At 46.8% G+C, this 20,000-nt stretch overlaps 1 protein-coding gene across 2 annotated transcripts in view; it reads right to left on the bottom strand.

Moving 5' to 3' along the window:
• Positions 1–20,000, bottom strand: part of LOC139424357 (armadillo-like helical domain-containing protein 3) — a 57,198-nt gene that overhangs the window by 23,537 nt on the left and 13,661 nt on the right. For both annotated transcript variants that reach the window (XR_011635930.1, XM_071176100.1), the window contains exons 10-21: positions 19,910–19,953; positions 18,405–18,465; positions 18,172–18,218; positions 17,876–17,951; positions 16,326–16,419; positions 11,711–11,812; positions 10,271–10,329; positions 8,366–8,431; positions 8,200–8,269; positions 7,423–7,483; positions 6,304–6,392; positions 1,734–1,816 (exon numbers count right to left, since the gene is read on the bottom strand). Coding sequence is in view for 1 of the 2 variants with exons in the window: in XM_071176100.1 (XP_071032201.1) it covers positions 1,734–1,816; positions 6,304–6,392; positions 7,423–7,483; positions 8,200–8,269; positions 8,366–8,431; positions 10,271–10,329; positions 11,711–11,812; positions 16,326–16,419; positions 17,876–17,951; positions 18,172–18,218; positions 18,405–18,465; positions 19,910–19,953 (852 nt within the window). In the remaining variant the exon portion in view is untranslated. The remainder of the gene's footprint in view (positions 1–1,733; positions 1,817–6,303; positions 6,393–7,422; positions 7,484–8,199; positions 8,270–8,365; positions 8,432–10,270; positions 10,330–11,710; positions 11,813–16,325; positions 16,420–17,875; positions 17,952–18,171; positions 18,219–18,404; positions 18,466–19,909; positions 19,954–20,000) is intronic.

The following is a 20,000-nucleotide window of genomic DNA, read 5'->3' as shown; positions in this document are numbered from 1 at the left end:
AGAGACAGAGAGAGACAGAGAGAGAGAGAGACAGAGAGAGAGAGAGAGAGAGAGAGAGAGAGAGAGAGAGAGAGAGAGGGCACGAGAGGGAGAGACAGAGAGAGAGAGACAGAGAGAGAGAGAGAGACAGAGAGAGAGAGAGGGCATGAGAGACAGAGAGAGAGAGAGAGAGAGAGAGAGAGAGAGAGGGCATGAGAGACAGAGAGAGGGCATGAGAGACAGAGAGAGAGAGAGAGAGAGAGAGAGAGAGAGAGAGAGAGAAGGCATGAGAGACAGAGAGGGAGAGAGAGAGAGACAGAGAGAGAAACAGAGAGAGAGACAGAGAGAGAGAGAGAGACAGAGAGAGAGAGAGAGAGAGGGCATGAGAGAGAGAGAGACAGAGAGAGAGACAGAGAGAGAGAGAGAGAGAGAGACAGAGAGAGAGACAGAGAGAGAGAGAGACAGAGAGAGAGACAGAGAGAGAGAGAGAGAGAAAGAGAGAGAGAGACACAGAGACAAAGGAAATACATGAGCACTCTGAGTAGTGCTGAGCAATTAACCGGGGGGGGGGGGGGGGGTTAAACAACTAATTGACCAACTTCGGTTCAATTACAAACACAAGTTTTCTCTAGAATGAAATCAAATCATTCATGAGAGAAATAATGAAGAATAAAGAACTATGTGGGACACGGGCTGAAGGGCGTTGTAGTTTTCATTAAGCAAATATTCAACCTAGTTCAGCGCAAGAACGTGGTAATAAACTACAACAACCATAATCCACTGCTGCAGTTTTTCCCCAGCTCAGTCTGAGATGGATACACTTTTACTCCTGCTACATTTGGTTAGATACACACAGACCGCATGAGAGAGGAATGTACACAACAACTAGACAGAGGGACAGAGACAGTTCATGGAAGTGAGCCTTACCTCCTTAAGGTAACATCTAGTAAAGTGTTTTAGTCAGACAGCTCTGCAGCACACTAAGGCAGGATAGGCTCCCTAATTAGGATGACTAAAGTACGATAAGAACAGAGATGATGTTGTCTGGCTGGCTGAGTGCTACTGCCTGAACAGAGATAACGTTGTCTGGCTGGCTGACAGCTACTGCCTGAACAGAGATAACGTTGTCTGTCTGGCTGACTGCTACTGCCTGAACAGAGATAACGTTGTCTGTCTGGCTGACTGCTACTGCCTGAACAGAGATAATGTCTGGCTGGCTGACTGCTACTGCCTGAACAGAGATAATGTTGTCTGGCTGACTGACTGCTACTGCCTGAACAGATATAACGTTGTCTGGCTGGCTGACTGCTACTGCCTGAACAGAGATAATGTTGTCTGTCTGGTTGACTGCTACTGCCTGAACAGAGATAATGACTTTAAGGAATGAAAAATAGGTATAAGTAATATACAGTAATATTTCATAGGAGCTAGGAGCTAGGGGTTATGAGCTAGGGGTTAGGAGCTATGGGTTAGGGTCTAGGGGTTAAGAGCTATGGGTTAGGGAGCTAGGGGTTAGGGAGCTATGGGTTAGGGTCTAGGGGTTAGGAGCTAGGGGTTAGGAGCTAGGGGTTAGGAGCTATGGGTTAAGAGCTAGGGGTTAGGAGCTAGGGGTTAGGAGCTAGGGGTTAGGAGCTAGGGGTTAGGAGCTAGGGGTTAGGAGCTAGGGGTTAGGAGCTAGGGGTTAGGAGCTATGGGTTAGGAGCTATGGGTTAGGGTCTAGGGGTAGATATTAGTGGATGTATGTGTGTTCTCACCAGTAGAGCCAGGTGAAAGATGTTGTGCTTGGCCAACAGAACGGTCTCATTGGACAGCAGGAATTTCAACAGGTTGATCAGAGCTGGTGGAAAAAGAGAAGGCAAAGAAACACTCAATATTATTATAATACAACACAACCACTGAAACAGAATGGAGAAACACACAATATTATTATAATACAACACAACCACTGAAACAGAATGGAGAAACACACAATATTATTATAATACAACACAACCACTGAAACAGAATGGAGAAACACACAATATTATTATAATACAACACAACCACTGAAACAGAATGGAGAAACACACAATATTATTATAATACAACACAACCACTGAAACAGAATGGAGAAACACACAATATTATTATAATACAACACAACCACTGAAACAGAATGGAGAAACACACAATATTATTATAATACAACACAACCACTGAAACAGAATGGAGAAACACACAATATTATTATAATACAACACAACCACTGAAACAGAATGGAGAAACACACAATATTATTATAATACAACACAACCACTGCTTGTCTCTGAATGGAAGGAGAAACAGACAGGAGGACATAGTAACTGTTCAGACCCTCTGCTAGACTCATTAGTATGTGAGACAATAGAAAGACAGAGGAGGTGGAAAGGAAGAGAGAAGAACACCCACACTGTTACTGAGGGTCTGAACAGACAACAATGTTACTGAGGGTCTGAACAGACAACACTGTTACTGAGGGTCTGAACAGACAAGACACTGTTACTGAGGGTCTGAACAGACAACACACTGTTACTGAGGGTCTGAACAGACAAGACACTGTTACTGAGGGTCTGAACAGACAACACACTGTTACTGAGGGTCTGAACAGACAACACACTGTTAGTGTACTGAGGGTATTCTGGTAGTGTACTGAGGGTATTCTGGTAGTGTACTGAGGGTATTCTGGTAGTGTACTGAGGGTATTCTGGTAGTGTACTGAGGGTATTCTGGTAGTGTACTGAGGGTATTCTGGTAGTGTACTGAGGGTATTCTGTTAGTGTACTGAGGGTATTCTGTTAGTGTACTGAGGGTATTCTGTTAGTGTACTGAGGGTATTCTGGTAGTGTACTGAGGGTATTCTGTTAGTGTGCTGAGGGTATTCTGGTAGTGTACTGAGGGTATTCTGTTAGTGTACTGAGGGTATTCTGGTAGTGTACTGAGGGTATTCTGGTAGTGTACTGAGGGTATTCTGGTAGTGTACTGAGGGTATTCTGGTAGTATACTGAGGGTATTCTGGTAGTGTACTGAGGGTATTCTGGTAGTATACTGAGGGTATGCTGGTAGTGTACTGAGGGTATTCTGGTAGTGTACTGAGGGTATTCTGTTAGTGTGCTGAGGGTATTCTGGTAGTGTACTGAGGGTATTCTGTTAGTGTACTGAGGGTATTCTGGTAGTGTACTGAGGGTATTCTGTTAGTGTACTGAGGGTATTCTGTTAGTGTACTGAGGGTATTCTGGTAGTGTACTGAGGGTATTCTGGTAGTGTACTGAGGGTATTCTGGTAGTGTACTGAGGGTATTCTGGTAGTGTACTGAGGGTATTCTGGTAGTGTACTGAGGGTATTCTGGTAGTGTACTGAGGGTATGCTGGTAGTGTACTGAGGGTATGCTGGTAGTGTACTGAGGATATTCTGGTAGTGTACTGAGGGTATGCTGGTAGTGTACTGAGGGTATGCTGGTAGTGTACTGAGGGTATGCTGGTAGTGTACTGAGGGTATTCTGGTAGTGTACTGAGGGTATGCTGGTAGTGTACTGAGGGTATGCTGGTAGTGTACTGAGGGTATGCTGGTAGTGTACTGAGGGTATTCTGGTAGTGTACTGAGGGTATTCTGGTAGTGTACTGAGGGTATGCTGGTAGTGTACTGAGGGTATGCTGGTAGTGTACTGAGGGTATGCTGGTAGTGTACTGAGGGTATGCTGGTAGTGTACTGAGGGTATTCTGGTAGTGTACTGAGGGTATGCTGGTAGTGTACTGAGGGTATGCTGGTAGTGTACTGAGGGTATGCTGGTAGTGTACTGAGGGTATTCTGGTAGTGCAGGAAGCTACAGAGCTGAAGAGATGAATACATTTATAAAGCAGTGCTTTTATTAAGGCATAATTCATGGAAACATTCACACACACGCGCGCGCGCCAGCCGCAGGCATAATTCATGGAGAGACATTCACACACACTGACTGACTGGCACACACACACGCCAGCCGCAGGCATAATTCACGGACGGACGGACGGACGGACGGACGGAAAAATAAAACCATTTTATCCCAGTGCTTAAAGGGGTAGAGCTCCCAAAAAGTCCAATTTCTGTTCAAAAACAATACAAATAAAAAAGTCATTCATTGCAGTTAAGGGAGAACAGAATAAACATAATTGAATGAGCCCAGGTTTGCTTGATGTTTGTCTATTCTGTGAGTAGAAGAGCATGGTAGACTGACTAATTAATGTCTTAATTACATCAAAATGTGGGGCAGAACTGATACAGTAGTGTACAGAGAAAGCTCTGAACATAAAAAAAATATTAGCTTGAGACGGTCATCATGAACGAATTGGATGGGTCTCTTCAGTTTCAAAGCAGCAAGTATTAGGAAAACATATAGCTACTATCCTCGACTAAATAAACTTAGTTCACAAGATTAAACATTTAGGATCTAGGTTGTGATACAATAGATTTGATAAACATCTCAGCAAGGCATCATTACAATGTGTTACTGACTATATCAAATTAACACTTTAAAAACAATGATTAAGTGTTATTGTATCATACTGTAACTCAGTGAGGAAATGCAAGGATGAATGCAATGGTGGTGCTCTTGCGATATACAGGGGGAAAAAACCGACATAGCAAGCACATTACATCAAAAATATATTCACGCACGCACGCACGCACGCACGCACGCACTGACTGACTGACTGACTGACTGACTGACTGACTGACTGACTGACTGACACAAACACACACACACCCACGCTCTCACACACACACCCACGCTCTCACACACACACACACACACACGCTCACACACACACACGCACGCTCACACACACACGCTCACACACACGCACACGCACACACACACCCACACACACACACACCCACCCACACCCACACAGCTGCAGCGCCCAAACTGTTTGGTTTCATGTTTCATACACTGGTTTGATCACAGCAACAGAAACAACGTCAGATCAAAGGTTTTCATTATTCATGTGTTGTTCTCTGCTCATCACTGACAATCAATTGCTAAGTGTGTGTGTGTGTGTGTGTGTTCTGAATGTGTTTAAGTGTGTGTTTGTGTGTGTTCTGAATGTGTTTAAGTGTGTGTGAGTGTGTGTGTTCTGAATGTGTTTAAGTGTGTGTGAGTGTGTGTGTTTAAGTGTGTGTGTGTGTGTTATCAATGTGTTTAAGTGTGTGTGAGTGTGTGTGTTCTGAATGTGTTTAAGTGTGTGTGTGTGTGTGTGTGTGTGTGTGTTCTGAATGTGTTTAAGTGTGTGTGTGTGTGTGTGTGTGTGTGTGTTCTGAATGTGTTTAAGTGTGTGTGTGTGTGTGTGTGTGTGTGTGTGTGTGTGTGTGTGTGTGTGTGTGTGTGTGTGTGTGTGTGTGTGCGTGTTCTGGATGTGTTTCAGTGTGTGTTAGTGTGTGTTATCAATGTGTTTAAGTGTGTGTGAGTGTGTGTGTTTAAGTGTGTGTGTGTGTGTTATCAATGTGTTTAAGTGTGTGTGAGTGTGTGTGTTCTGAATGTGTTTAAGTGTGTGTGTGTGTGTGTGTGTGTGTGTGTTCTGAATGTGTTTAAGTGTGTGTGTGTGTGTGTGTGTGTGTGTGTTCTGGATGTGTTTAAGTTTGTGTGTTCTGAATGTGTTTAAGTGTGTGTGTGTGTGTGTGTGTGTGTGTGTGTGTGTGTGTGTGTGTGTGTGTGTGTGCGTGTTCTGGATGTGTTTCAGTGTGTGTTAGTGTGTGTTATCAATGTGTTTAAGTGTGTGTGAGTGTGTGTGTTCTGGATGTGTTTCAGTGTGTGTTAGTGTGTGTTATCAATGTGTTTAAGTGTGTGTGAGTGTGTGTGTTCTGGATGTGTTTCAGTGTGTGTTAGTGTGTGTTATCAATGTGTTTAAGTGTGTGTGAGTGTGTGTGTTCTGGATGTGTTTCAGTGTGTGTGAGTGTGTGTTATCAATGTGTTTAAGTGTGTGTGAGTGTGTGTGTTCTGGATGTTCTGAATGTGATTTAGCTGTTTGTGACTCGTCTTGTTGAGGAAAAGTACATGTGGACAGTTCATCTAACATCTTCAAAGTGAGAATCAGAATTCAGCCGAGGTGGACGCCCTGATCACGTTACACACCCGATGCAGATGGGTCCGGTACATTTATCAAATGCCCAGAAAATGTACATGCTGCCTGTCAAATGTCAGGCGCCAACTGCTGCGTGTGTTCTGAATGTGTGTTGCGTGTGGTGTGTGTGTGTGTGTTCTGAATGTGTGTGTGTGTGTGGTGTGTGTGTGTGTGTGTGTTCTGAATGTGTGTGTGTGTGTGTGTGTGTTCTTACCTGACCACAGTTCTCTCCAGGTATAGTGTAACCTGATTCTGCATTTCTTCTGGTAGCAGATCAGCTTGTGGATCACCTGTACACAACGCCTGGTGGACACACACCACACACACACCAAACACACACCACACACACACCACACACACACCATACACACACCACACACACCATACACACCATACACACACCACACACACCACACACACCAAACACACACCATACACACACCACACACACACCACACACACACCATAGACACACCATACACACACCACACACACACCATAGACACACCATACACACACCACACACACACACCACACACACACCAAACACACACCACACACACCATACACACACCATACACACCATACACACACCACACACACACCACACACACACACCATACACACACCACACACACACCATACACACACCACACACACCATACACACACCACACACACCACACACACACCAAACACACACCATACACACACCACACCATACACCACACACACCACACACACCACACACACACCACACACACCACACACACACCACACACACACCATACACACACACCATACACACACCATACACACACCATACACACACCATACACACACCACACACACACCACACACACACCACACACACACCACACACACACCATACACACACCATACACACACCATACACACACCATACACACACCACACACACACCACACACACACCATACACACACCACACACACACCATACACACACCACACCACACACACACCACACACACACCATACACACACCACACACACACCACACACACACACCATACACACCATACACACACCACACACACACCATACACACACCACACACACACACCATACACACACCACACACACACCACACACACACCATACACACACACCATACACACACCACACACACACCACACACACACCACACACACACCACACACACACCACACACACACCACACACACCATACACACACAAGTATCATGATTAAACACACTTGTAATGTACGCATCTGGGTAGTGTAATAACATGTTTGGTTGATTGTAAAGTGTGAGACACAGGGCAGCCATCTTACATGTAGAGATCCATAGGAAAGTCTTTCATCATATGAGTTACGATGAACTCAACCATCAGATCTGGAGAGACAGAGAGAGACAGAGAGACAGAGAGATAGATACAGAGACAGAGACAGAGAGATAGAGAGACAGAGAGAGACAGAGAAGAGAGAGACAGGGAGAGAGAGAGAGAGAGAGACAGAGACAGAGACAGAGAGAGACAGACAGAGAGAGAGAGAGATAGAGAGACAGAGAGAGACAGAGAGAGAGACAGAGTGAGAGAGACACAGACAGACAGACAGAGAGACAGAGAGACAGACAGAGAGAGAGAGAGATAGAGAGACAGAGAGAGAGAGAGATAGAGAGACAGAGAGAGACAGAGAAGAGAGAGAGAGAGAGAGAGAGAGAGAGACAGAGACAGAGACAGAAAGATAGAGAGACAGAGAGAGACAGAGAGAGAGACAGAGTGAGAGAGACACAGACAGAGAGACAGAGAGACAGAGAGAGAGAGAGACAGAGAGACAGAGAGACAGACAGAGAGAGAGAGAGATAGAGAGACAGAGAGAGACAGAGAAGAGAGAGAGAGAGAGAGAGAGAGACAGAGACAGAGACAGAAAGATAGAGAGACAGAGAAAGACAGAGAGAGAGACAGAGTGAGAGAGACACAGACAGACAGACAGACAGAAAAGATAGAGAGTCTTTACTGTACAATTCAAATGTATGTGAATCTCTTAATGCTCTGATCCACAGCTACAACACGGACTACAGACTAGACCATGTTGAATGGTTCCACGTACCTAGAACAGCACACACCAGTGGTCTGGACGGGACGTTCTTCTCTGCTGCCTTCTTCCTGTGTCTCATGGGCTGTATACACAGAACACAGGTTAAGCACGCACGCACGCACACACACACACACACACACACACACACGCACACACACACGCACGCACACACTCTTACCATTCTATGTAGATTAACTCTGAAGTTCATGTTGTCGTCATGGAGAAAGGCATCAGCATACTGGTCCTATAGGACAGAGAGAAAGACATCATACTGGTCCTATAGGACAGAGAGAAAGACATCATACTGGTCCTATAGGACAGAGAGAAAGACATCATACTGGTCCTATAGGACAGAGAGAAAGACATCATACTGGTCCTATAGGACAGAGAGAAAGGCATCAGCATACTGGTCCTATAGAACAGAGAGAAAGACATCATACTGGTCCTATAGGACAGAGAGAAAGACATCATACTGGTCCTATAGGACAGAGAGAAAGACATCATACGGGTCCTATAGGACAGAGAGAAAGACATCATACTGGTCCTATAGGACAGAGAGAAAGACATCATACTGGTCCTATAGGACAGAGAGAAAGACATCATACTGGTCCTATAGGACAGAGAGAAAGACATCATACTGGTCCTATAGGACAGAGAGAAAGACATCATACTGGTCCTATAGGACAGAGAGAAAGACATCATACTGGTCCTATAGGACAGAGAGAAAGACATCATACTGGTCCTATAGGACAGAGAGAAAGACATCATACTGGTCCTATAGGACAGAGAGAAAGACATCATACTGGTCCTATAGGACAGAGAGAAATACATCATACTGGTCCTATAGGACAGAGAGAAAGGCATCAGCATACTGGTCCTATAGGACAGAGAGAAAGACATCATACTGGTCCTATAGGACAGAGAGAAAGGCATCAGCATACTGGTCCTATAGGACAGAGAGAAAGACATCATACTGGTCCCATAGGACAGAGAGAAAGGCATCAGCATACTGGTCCTATAGGACAGAGAGAAATACATCATACTGGTCCTATAGGACAGAGAGAAAGGCATCATACTGGTCCTATAGGACAGAGAGAAAGGCATCAGCATACTGGTCCTATAGGACAGAGAGAAAGGCATCAGCATACTGGTCCCATAGGACAGAGAGAAAGGCATCAGCATACTGGTCCTATAGGACAGAGAGAAATACATCATACTGGTCCTATAGGACAGAGAGAAAGACATCAGCATACTGGTCCTATAGGACAGAGAGAAAGACATCATACTGGTCCTATAGGACAGAGAGAAAGACATCATACTGGTCCTATAGGACAGAGAGAAAGACAGAGAGAGATCAAAGAGGAGGAGAGACAATAAGAGCGGAAGGGACGGAGACAGAGAAGCAGAGAGATTGAGACCCATCACACAGGTGTACATACCTCCGTCACAAAGGTGTACATTCCTCCGTCACACAGGTGTACATACCTCCGTTATACAGGTGTACATACCTCCGATACACAGGTGTACATACCTCCGATACACAGGTGTACATACCTCCGATACACAGGTGTACATACCTCCGATATACAGGTGTACATACCTCCGATATACAGGTGTACATACCTCCGTTATACAGGTGTACATACCTCCGTTATACAGGTGTACATACCTCCGTTATACAGGTGTACATACCTCCGTTACACAGGTGTACATACCTCCGTTATACAGGTGTACATACCTCCGTTACACAGGTGTACATACCTCCGTTACACAGGTGTACATACCTCCGTTACACAGGTGTACATACCTCCGTTACACAGGTGTACATACCTCCGTTATACAGGTGTACATACCTCCGTCACACAGGTGTACATACCTCCGTCACACAGGTGTACATACCTCCGTCACACAGGTGTACATACCTCCGTCACACAGGTGTACATACCTCCGTCACACAGGTGTACATACCTCCGTCACACAGGTGTACATACCTCCGTCACACAGGTGTACATACCTCTGTCACACAGGTGTACATACCTCCGTCACACAGGTGTACATACCTCCATTATACAGGTGTACATACCTCCGTTATACAGGTGAGGATGATGAGACAGAGTCTGGCACTGTTGAGTCTGTGTTCATCTGGAGAGAGAGAGAGAGAGAGAGAGAGAGAGAGAGAGAGAGAGAGAGAGAGAGAGAGAGGAGATACAGAGAGAGAGAGAGAGAGATGGTGAGAGAGAGAAAATTAATCTGGCACTATTCATATGGAATAAGGAGAGGGGAGACAGGAAGGATGAGAAAGGACAGATGAGGGAGAGATATACACATTGATGGAGAGATGTGGACTGAAAAAGAGCTCAATGAAAAGGCAAAGTAGCAAGAATTGGGAAGGAGAGAGAGGGAGGACAACTTGACAGCTGGTATTTTGAGAAGAGGATTGAGAGAAGTGGGGCAAGAGAGGAGAAGAAAGGGAGGAAGAGAGGAGAAGAAACCGGGGAAGAGAGGAGAAGAAAGGGGGAAGAGAGGAGAAGAAAGGGGGAAGAGAGGAGAAGAAAGGGGGGAAGAGAGGAGAAGAAAGGGGGGAAGAGAGGAGAAGAAAGGGGGAAGAGAGGAGAAGAAAGGGGGGAAGAGAGGAGAAGAAAGGGGGGAAGAGAGGAGAAGAAAGGGGGGAAGAGAGGAGAAGAAAGGGGGGAAGAGAGGAGAAGAAAGGGAGGAAGAGAGGAGAAGAAAGGGGGGAAGAGAGGAGAAGAAAGGGGGAAGAGAGGAGAAGAAATGGGGAAGAGAGGAGAAGAAAGGGGGAAGAGAGGAGAAGAAAGGGGGGAAGAGAGGAGAAGAAAGGGGGAAGAGAGGAGAAGAAAGGGGGGAAGAGAGGAGAAGAAAGGGGAAGAGAGGAGAAGAAAGGGGAAGAGAGGAGAAGAAAGGGAGGAAGAGAGGAGAAGAGAGGAGAAGAAAGGGGGGAAGACACACAATTGGCCCAGCGTCGTCCGGGTTTGGGTTTGGCCGGGCTAGGCCGTGATTGTAAAAAATAATTTGTTCTTAACTAACTTGCCTAGTTAAATAACGGTTAAATAATTAAAACATGTTTTAATGATTGATGACAGACAGACAGACAGACAGACAGACAGACAGACAGACAGACAGACAGACAGACAGAGACAGACATAGTGAGAGAGAGATAGTGAGAGAGAGATAAGGAGGTAGTGAGAGGTAGAGAGAGAAAGAGATAGGGGTAGAGGTAGAGAGAGATAGTGAGAGATAGTGGTGGAGGGATAGAGATAGAGAAAGCGAGATAGGGGTAGAGAGAGAGATAGTGAGAGATAGTGGTGGAGAGATAGAGAGAGGTAGAGATAGAGAGAGAAAGAGATAGGGGTAGAGAGAGATTGGTGGAGAGATAGAGAGTGGTAGAGAGATAGAGAGAGGTAGAGAGATGGAGATAGAGAGATAGTGGTAGAGATATAGAGATAGAGATAGTGGTAGAGAGATAGAGAGAGGTAGAGAGATGGAGATAGCCGTGTATTTAAACCTTTGGTGTCCTGCATGACGATGGAGGAGTACTTGAGGAAGGTGATGAGCAGGTTACTGGTCTGAAGGTTAGGATCCAGGGGAAGTTCTGAAGAGTTCATCACTGGAAAGCAGGACACACAGCGTTGGTTCAACATAATACTAATGCTATGTTGAAATGTTGAAAGATCCATTTGGGTAACAGCTAAGAACTTTACTGTGATTGTTTTCAAATGAAACGGTCAAAAATAAACTAAAATATCTTCTTGGCATGAAGCAAGGATTTAGCTAGGACAGTCTGGGGGGGGTCTGGGTGGGGAGGGGGAACCTGAGAATGTGCCGTTGTTGGCAGAAAACAACTCCAGGGAGAGACCCCTCAACAACTGCAGGGAGAGACCCCTCAACAACTCCAGGGAGAGACCCCTCAACCCCTCAACAACTCCAGGGAGAGACCCCTCAACCTCCCAACAACTCCAGGGAGAGACCCCTCAACCCCTCAACAACTCCAGGGAGAGACCCCTCAACCCCTCAACAACTCCAGGGAGAGACCCCTCAACCCCTCAACAACTCCAGGGAGAGACCCCTCAACCCCTCAACAACTCCAGGGAGAGACCCCTCAACAACTCCAGGGAGAGACCCCTCAACCCCTCAACAACTACAGGGAGAGACCCCTCAACCTCACATCAACTCCAGGGAGAGACCTCTCAACAACACCAGGGAGAGACCCCTGAACAACTCCAGGGAGAGACCCCTCAACAACTCCAGGGAGAGACCCCTCAACCTCACAGCAACTCCAGGGAGAGACCCCTCAACAACTCCAGGGAGAGACCCCTCAACAACTCCAGGGAAAGACCAATCAAAAACTCCAGGGAGAGACCTCTCAACCTCACAGCAACTCCAGGGAGAGACCCCTCAACCTCACATCAACTCCAGGGAGAGACCCCTCAACAACTCCAGGGAGAGACCCCTCAACAACTCCAGGGAGAGACCCCTCAACAACTCCAGGGAGAGACCCCTCAACCTCCCAACAACTCCAGGGAGAGACCCCTCAACCTCCCAATAACTCCAGGGAGAGACCCCTCAACCTCCCAACAACTCCAGGGAGAGACCCCTCAACCTCCCAACAACTCCAGGGAGAGACCCCTCAACCTCCCAACAACTCCAGGGAGAGACCCCTCAACCTCCCAACTCCAGGGAGAGACCCCTCAACAACTCCAGGGAGAGACCCCTCAACAACTCCAGGGAGAGACCCCTCAACCTCACATCAACTCCAGGGAGAGACCCCTCAACCTCACAGCAACTCCAGGGAGAGACCCCTCAACCTCCAAACAACTCCAGGGAGAGACCCCTCAACAACTCCAGGCAGAGACCCCTCAACCTCACAACAACTCCAGGGAGAGACCCCTCAACCTCACAACAACTCCAGGGAGAGACCCCTCAACAACTCCAGGGAGAGACCCCTCAACAACTCCAGGGAGAGACCCCTCAACAACTCCAGGGAGAGACCCCTCAACCCCTCAACAACTCCAGGGAGAGACACCTCAACCTCACATCAACTCCAGGGAGAGACCCCTCAACAACTCCAGGGAGAGACCCCTCAACAACTCCAGGGAGAGACCCCTCAACAACTCCAGGGAGAGACCCCTCAACCTCACATCAACTCCAGGGAGACACCCCTCAACCTCACATCAACTCCAGGTAGAGACCCCTCAACAACTTCAGGGAGAGACCCCTCAACCTCCCAACAACTCCAGGGAGAGACCCCTCAACCTCCCAACAACTCCAGGGAGAGACCCCTCAACCTCCCAACAACTCCAGGGAGAGACCCCTCAACCTCCCAACTCCAGGGAGAGACCCCTAACAACTCCAGGGAGAGACCCCTCACAACTCCAGGGAGAGACCCCTCAACCTCACATCAACTCCAGGGAGAGACCCCTCAACCTCACAGCAACTCCAGGGAGAGACCCCTCAACCTCCCAACAACTCCAGGCAGAGACCCCTCAACCTCCCAACAACTCCAGGGAGAGACCCCTCAACAACTCCAGGCAGAGACCCCTCAACCTCACAACAACTCCAGGGAGAGACCCCTCAACCTCACAACAACTCCAGGGAGAGACCCCTCAACAACTCCAGGGAGAGACCCCTCAACAACTCCAGGGAGAGACCCCTCAACAACTCCAGGGAGAGACCCCTCAACCCCTCAACAACTCCAGGGAGAGACCCCTCAACCTCACATCAACTCCAGGGAGAGACCCCTCAACAACTCCAGGGAGAGACCCCTTAACAACTCCAGGGAGAGACCCCTCAACAACTCCAGGGAGAGACCCCTCAACAACTCCAGGGAGAGACCCCTCAACAACTCCAGGGAGAGACCCCTCAACCTCACATCAACTCCAGGGAGACACCCCTCAACCTCACATCAACTCCAGGTAGAGACCCCTCAACAACTTCAGGGAGAGACCCCTCAACCACCCAACTCCAGGGAGAGACCCCTCAACCTCCCAACAACTCCAGGGAGAGACCCCTCAACAACTCCAGGGAGAGACCCCTCAACCTCACAACAACTCCAGGGAGAGACCACTCAACCTCACAACAACTCCAGGGAGAGACCCATCAACAACTCCAGGGAGAGACCCCTCAACCTCACAACAACTCCAGGGAGAGACCCCTCAACCTCACAACAACTCCAGGGAGAGACCCCTCAACCCCTCAACAACTCCAGGGAGAGACCCCTCAACCTCACAACAACTCCAGGGAGAGACCCCTCAACCTCACAACAACTCCAGGGAGAGACCCATCAACAACTCCAGGGAGAGACCCCTCAACCTCACAACAACTCCAGGGAGAGACCCCTCAACCTCACAACAACTCCAGGGAGAGACCCCTCAACCTCACAACAACTCCAGGGAGAGACCCCTCAACAACTCCAGGGAGAGACCCCTCAACCTCACATCAACTCCAGGGAGAGACCCCTCAACAACTCCAGGGAGAGACCCCTTAACCTCACATCAACTCCAGGGAGAGACCCCTCAACAACTCCAGGGAGATCCCCCTCAACAACTCCAGGGAGAGACCCCTCAACAACTCCAGGGAGAGACCCCTCAACAACTCCAGGGAGAGACCCCTCAACCTCACGGCAACTCCAGGGAGAGACCCCTCAACCTCACGGCAACTCCACTGCAACATCCATCACTGGTAGGGAGAGAAACACGGCCATTTATGTTCAACAACGTTAATTTAACTTCATAGTAACGTTAATGGAATGTTATTTGCATGTTGAACGTTCGACCTAATAATGAGCTTTACTGTCGGTAGAGACAAGAAGTGAAGCTATGAAGTGATCCACTATTAGCTAGTCAAGACGCTATACGAGACAGTCAGGTGGATCTCACATCTCAGATGCTAGTTTCACAGATAAAACAGGAGCCAACAACTTCTACTCCACCCCAGTCTCCTCCCTCCATTTCGATTTGTCCTCATCCCACCAATCTTGGATCAGGTCCAAGACGACTGGTTATGACATCATGGCCATGATGCCAGCTAAGCACATGGTTCACAGAGGGAAAAGGGTGTGTGTGTGTGTGTGTGTGTGTGTGTGTGTGTGTGTGTGTGTGTGGTGACATGGTTCTCTACCTGAAAGATTCATCTGTATTTGAAGCCAGTTCAGTTAATATTTCATACAGCAAATGGCTTTTAGCGAGAAACACACACCATGCATGTTTAAACAGTTACATTGCACGTGAACTGAACAGGTTCAGATTGTGTGTGTTCGTGTGGCGCACGTGTATGGAGGGGTTATCAAAAATGGACGGCCAAAAACAATGACGAGAAACGTATTTCTTTAAAACAGAATGTTTCAGACGCTTGTTAAAATGTTTCCTCCTATGTCCACTGGTTTTAAGGGGGAAGGGGAACTAAAGGAGTGGAGGGGAACTAAAGGAGTGGAGGGGAACTAAAGGAGTGGAGGGGAACTAAAGGAGTGGAGGGGAACTAAAGGAGTGGAGGAGAACTAAAGGAGTGGAGGGGAACTAAAGGAGTGGAGGGGAACTAAAGGAGTGGAGGGGAACTAAAGGAGTGGAGGGGAACTAAAGGAGTGGAGGAGAACTAAAGGAGTGGAGGAGAACTAAAGGAGTGGAGGAGAACTAAAGGAGTGGAGGGGAACTAAAGGAGTGAAGGAGAACTAAAGGAGTGGAGGAGAACTAAAGGAGTGGAGGGGAACTAAAGGAGTGAAGGGAACTAAAGGAGTGGAGGGGAACTAAAGGAGTGAAGGGAACTAAAGGAGTGGAGGAGAACTAAAGGAGTGGAGGGGAACTAAAGGAGTGGAGGGGAACTAAAGGAGTGGAGGGGAACTAAAGGAGTGGAGGGGAACTAAAGGAGTGGAGGGGAACTAAAGGAGTGGAGGGGAACTAAAGGAGTGGAGGGGTCTTGGTTGACTTGGTTGGCCAACCGTTCCATTTTCCAGAATTACCCCAGTAACAGAAAACAGGAAAGATTTAAAAAATAGTAACTACATCAATTTAAACACTAGTGATTATTACTACTAATAAAGGTTTCATTTCATTCACTCATTCAGTCAATAATTAATCTGTAAATGTCATTCGTTCATGGACAGAGTCCGGACCAATCATGTTACTCACTGTCCATAGAGAGCGGGGTTGTGCCAAGCGGCGTCGTGGGAGTGGTCGGAACAGGGGTGATGGGTGTGGTCGGGATGTCAATCTCTGGGTGACTCTGTTGATTGACAGGTGACAGAGCAAATGAGTGAGGAGAAGAAAGAGAGGTAGAGGAGGCAGACAGAGAGATAATGGGATTAGAGGGAGAGAGAACACATGACTTTCAAGGAAAGCTGAGCAGATGAAACCAGAACAAAGACAATTCCACCTATTTGTTCTCCTCTCCTCCTCTCTCCAATCAGCGTCAGGTCATTCTATACAACACTATCAGACATCAGAGATGCTGGCATCTGATAGAACTAAAACACTGACTTTAGAAAAAGAACCAATTACCCCTCCCCCTTCTTTATCTCCGCCCTCAACCTCTCTCTCTATACCTCCCACCCTCACCCCCTCTCTGCCTTCCACCCTCACTCTCCCCCTCTCTCTCTCTCTCTCTCTGCCTCCCTCACTCACACCCTCTCTCTCTGCCTCTCGCCCTCACCCTCTCTGTCCGCCTCCCTCCCTCACCCTCTCTGTCCGCCTCCCTCCCTCACCCTCTCTGTCCGCCTCCTCCCAAGCGGAGGAAGGAGACAATCAACTTCTTTGCCTCAAAGCCAAAATATATTTTTTAAATAGAATACATTTTGGTTCTATAAATAGTAGTTTAACTTCACCTGAGCGAAAATAGAAAAAAAGATAAAGTAGAAGAAAAAGTTGTTTCTAGGGACAGTAGTAGTAGTTTTGTTTCTAGGGACAGTAGTAGTAGTTTTGTTTCTAGGGACAGTAGTAGTAGTTTTGTTTCTAGGGACAGTAGTAGTAGTTTTGTTTCTAGGGACAGTAGTAGTAGTTTTGTTTCTAGGGACAGTAGTAGTAGTTTTGTTTTTAGGGACAGTAGTAGTAGTTTTGTTTTTAGGGACAGTAGTAGTAGTTTTGTTTCTAGGGACAGTAGTAGTAGTTTTGTTTCTAGGGACAGTAGTAGTAGTTTTGTTTCTAGGGACAGTAGTAGTAGTTTTGTTCCTAGGGACAGTAGTAGTAGTTTTGTTTTTAGGGACAGTAGTAGTAGTTTTGTTTCTAGGGACAGTAGTAGTAGTTTTGTTTCTAGGGACAGTAGTAGTAGTTTTGTTTTTAGGGACAGCAGTAGTAGTTTTGTTTCTAGGGACAGTAGTAGTAGTTTTGTTTCTAGGGACAGTAGTAGTAGTTTTGTTTCTAGGGACAGTAGTAGTAGTTTTGTTTTTAGGGACAGTAGTAGTAGTTTTGTTTTTAGGGACAGTAGTAGTAGTTTTGTTTCTAGGGACAGTAGTAGTAGTTTTGTTTCTAGGGACAGTAGTAGTAGTTTTGTTTCTAGGGACAGTAGTAGTAGTTTTGTTTCTAGGGACAGTAGTAGTAGTTTTGTTTCTAGGGACAGTAGTAGTAGTTTTGTTTTTAGGGACAGTAGTAGTAGTTTTGTTTCTAGGGACAGTAGTAGTAGTTTTGTTTCTAGGGACAGTAGAAGTAGTTTTGTTCCTAGCGACAGTTGAAGTAGTCTAAGTCACCTGAGCGAGAACAGTGATGAAGTTGCGGTTGAGGTGCACGGCCTCGTACAGCGCCAGCAGAATCGCCTCATTGGTCCTGGGGGAGGTCAGAGAGGGGTCAAAATGTCAATATCAGCCCATTAGAACAATGGTTCCAGATTGTATTTGTGACATCACACTGACTAAGGGACCAGAGAGGTCCCGATCACTCTGCATGGATGAAGTTGTCCTATAGACACTGAACTACAGTCAGGTCTGTGTTTTTCACCTACTAGATCTGTGGCTAAGGGCAACTTCTACTCTAAGCATGTACTTACTGTACTGAGAGCTTCTCATCTGCATCTGCAATGAACATACTGCCCACCTGTGGACAAGACAGGAATTACAATGAGAGAATGTTGACAAAATTGACAGTTGTTTAGGAGAACGATTAGTTGTTGCGGTGTGTTGGTGGGTCACATAGATCATTAGACTAGACTTAATCTGTGTCTGGGGAAAGTGGCCCAATATGTTGTACTATATTTCATTGTAGGATCAGATGTGTTCTTACCATACTGGTGAGTGTAGAGAAGAACCCTCCATGGTTCTCCTCCTCTTTGTCTTTGTACTGTCTGGAGACAGACACAGGGAGAGAACATGACAATCAACATAAATGTCTGCCCTGGGGTTATGAGTATATGGATGGACATGAAATATCTCATCATCTGTTACTTTAATGTGATCTGTTTCTAAGCAGACAGACAGCTCTTCCTGTTTCTAAGCAGACAGACAGCTCTTCCTGTTTCTAAGCAGACAGACAGCTCGTCCTGTTTCTAAGCAGACAGACAGGTCTTCCTGTCTCTAAGCAGACAGACAGCTCTTCCTGTTTCTAAGCAGACAGACAGCTCTTCCTGTTTCTAAGCAGACAGACAGCTCGTCCTGTTTCTAAGCAGACAGACAGCTCTTCCTGTCTCTAAGCAGACAGACAGGTCTTCCTGTCTCTAAGCAGACAGACAGGTCTTCCTGTCTCTAAGCAGACAGACAGGTCTTCCTGTCTCTAAGCAGACAGACAGGTCTTCCTGTCTCTAAGCAGACAGACAGGTCTTCCTGTCTCTAAGCAGACAGACAGGTCTTCCTGTCTCTAAGCAGACAGACAGGTCTTCCTGTCTCTAAGCAGACAGACAGGTCTTCCTGTCTCTAAGCAGACAGACAGGTCTTCCTGTCTCTAAGCAGACAGACAGGTCTTCCTGTCTCTAAGCAGACAGACAGGTCTTCCTGTCTCTAAGCAGACAGACAGGTCTTCCTGTCTCTAAGCAGACAGACAGGTCTTCCTGTCTCTAAGCAGACAGACAGGTCTTCCTGTCTCTAAGCAGACAGACAGCTCTTCCTGGTTCTAAGCAGACAGACAGCTCTTCCTGGTTCTAAGCAGACAGACAGCTCTTCCTGTTTCTAAGCAGACAGACAGCTCTTCCTGTTTCTAAGCAGACAGACAGCTCTTCCTGTTTCTAAGCAGACAGACAGCTCTTCATGTTTCTAAGCAGACAAACAGGTCTTCCTGTTTCTAAGCAGACAGACAGGTCTTCCTGTTTCTAAGCAGACAGACAGGTCTTCCTGTTTCTAAGCAGACAGACGGCTCTTCTTGTTTCTAAGCAGACAGACAGCTCGTCCTGTTTCTAAGCAGACAGACAGCTCTTCCTGGTTCTAAGCAGACAGACAGCTCTTCCTGTTTCTAAGCAGACAGACAGCTCTTCCTGTTTCTAAGCAGACAGACAGCTCTTCCTGTTTCTAAGCAGACAGACAGCTCTTCCTGTTTCTAAGCAGACAGACAGCTCTTCCTGTTTCTAAGCAGACAGACAGCTTTTCCTGGTGTTTTCACCCTGAATATTAACATCCAAACCTGGTTGCTCTGAGAAACACACACACACACACACACACACACCTAGAATGCAAGCTGTCAAGCTGAGACTAGAGTAAAAAGTAGGTCTCATTTGTTGAATAGAAATAGACCAAAAATATGAAAAGGTGAATTCTAAAGTAGATCATTAAAGTTGCCAGTTAAAAGATAGTAATGTTTACCTGTTATATTGTGTCAGGGCTTGGCCAACCACCAGACCCATTCCCTAGGGAAAGACATGAATACTTTAGTAGGAGACTTTTGATGAAAACG

Source organism: Oncorhynchus clarkii, chromosome 13 (genome assembly GCF_045791955.1).
Source record: "Oncorhynchus clarkii lewisi isolate Uvic-CL-2024 chromosome 13, UVic_Ocla_1.0, whole genome shotgun sequence".
Lineage (NCBI taxonomy): Eukaryota > Metazoa > Chordata > Actinopteri > Salmoniformes > Salmonidae > Oncorhynchus > Oncorhynchus clarkii.
This window is presented reverse-complemented; position numbering and strand designations above follow the sequence as displayed.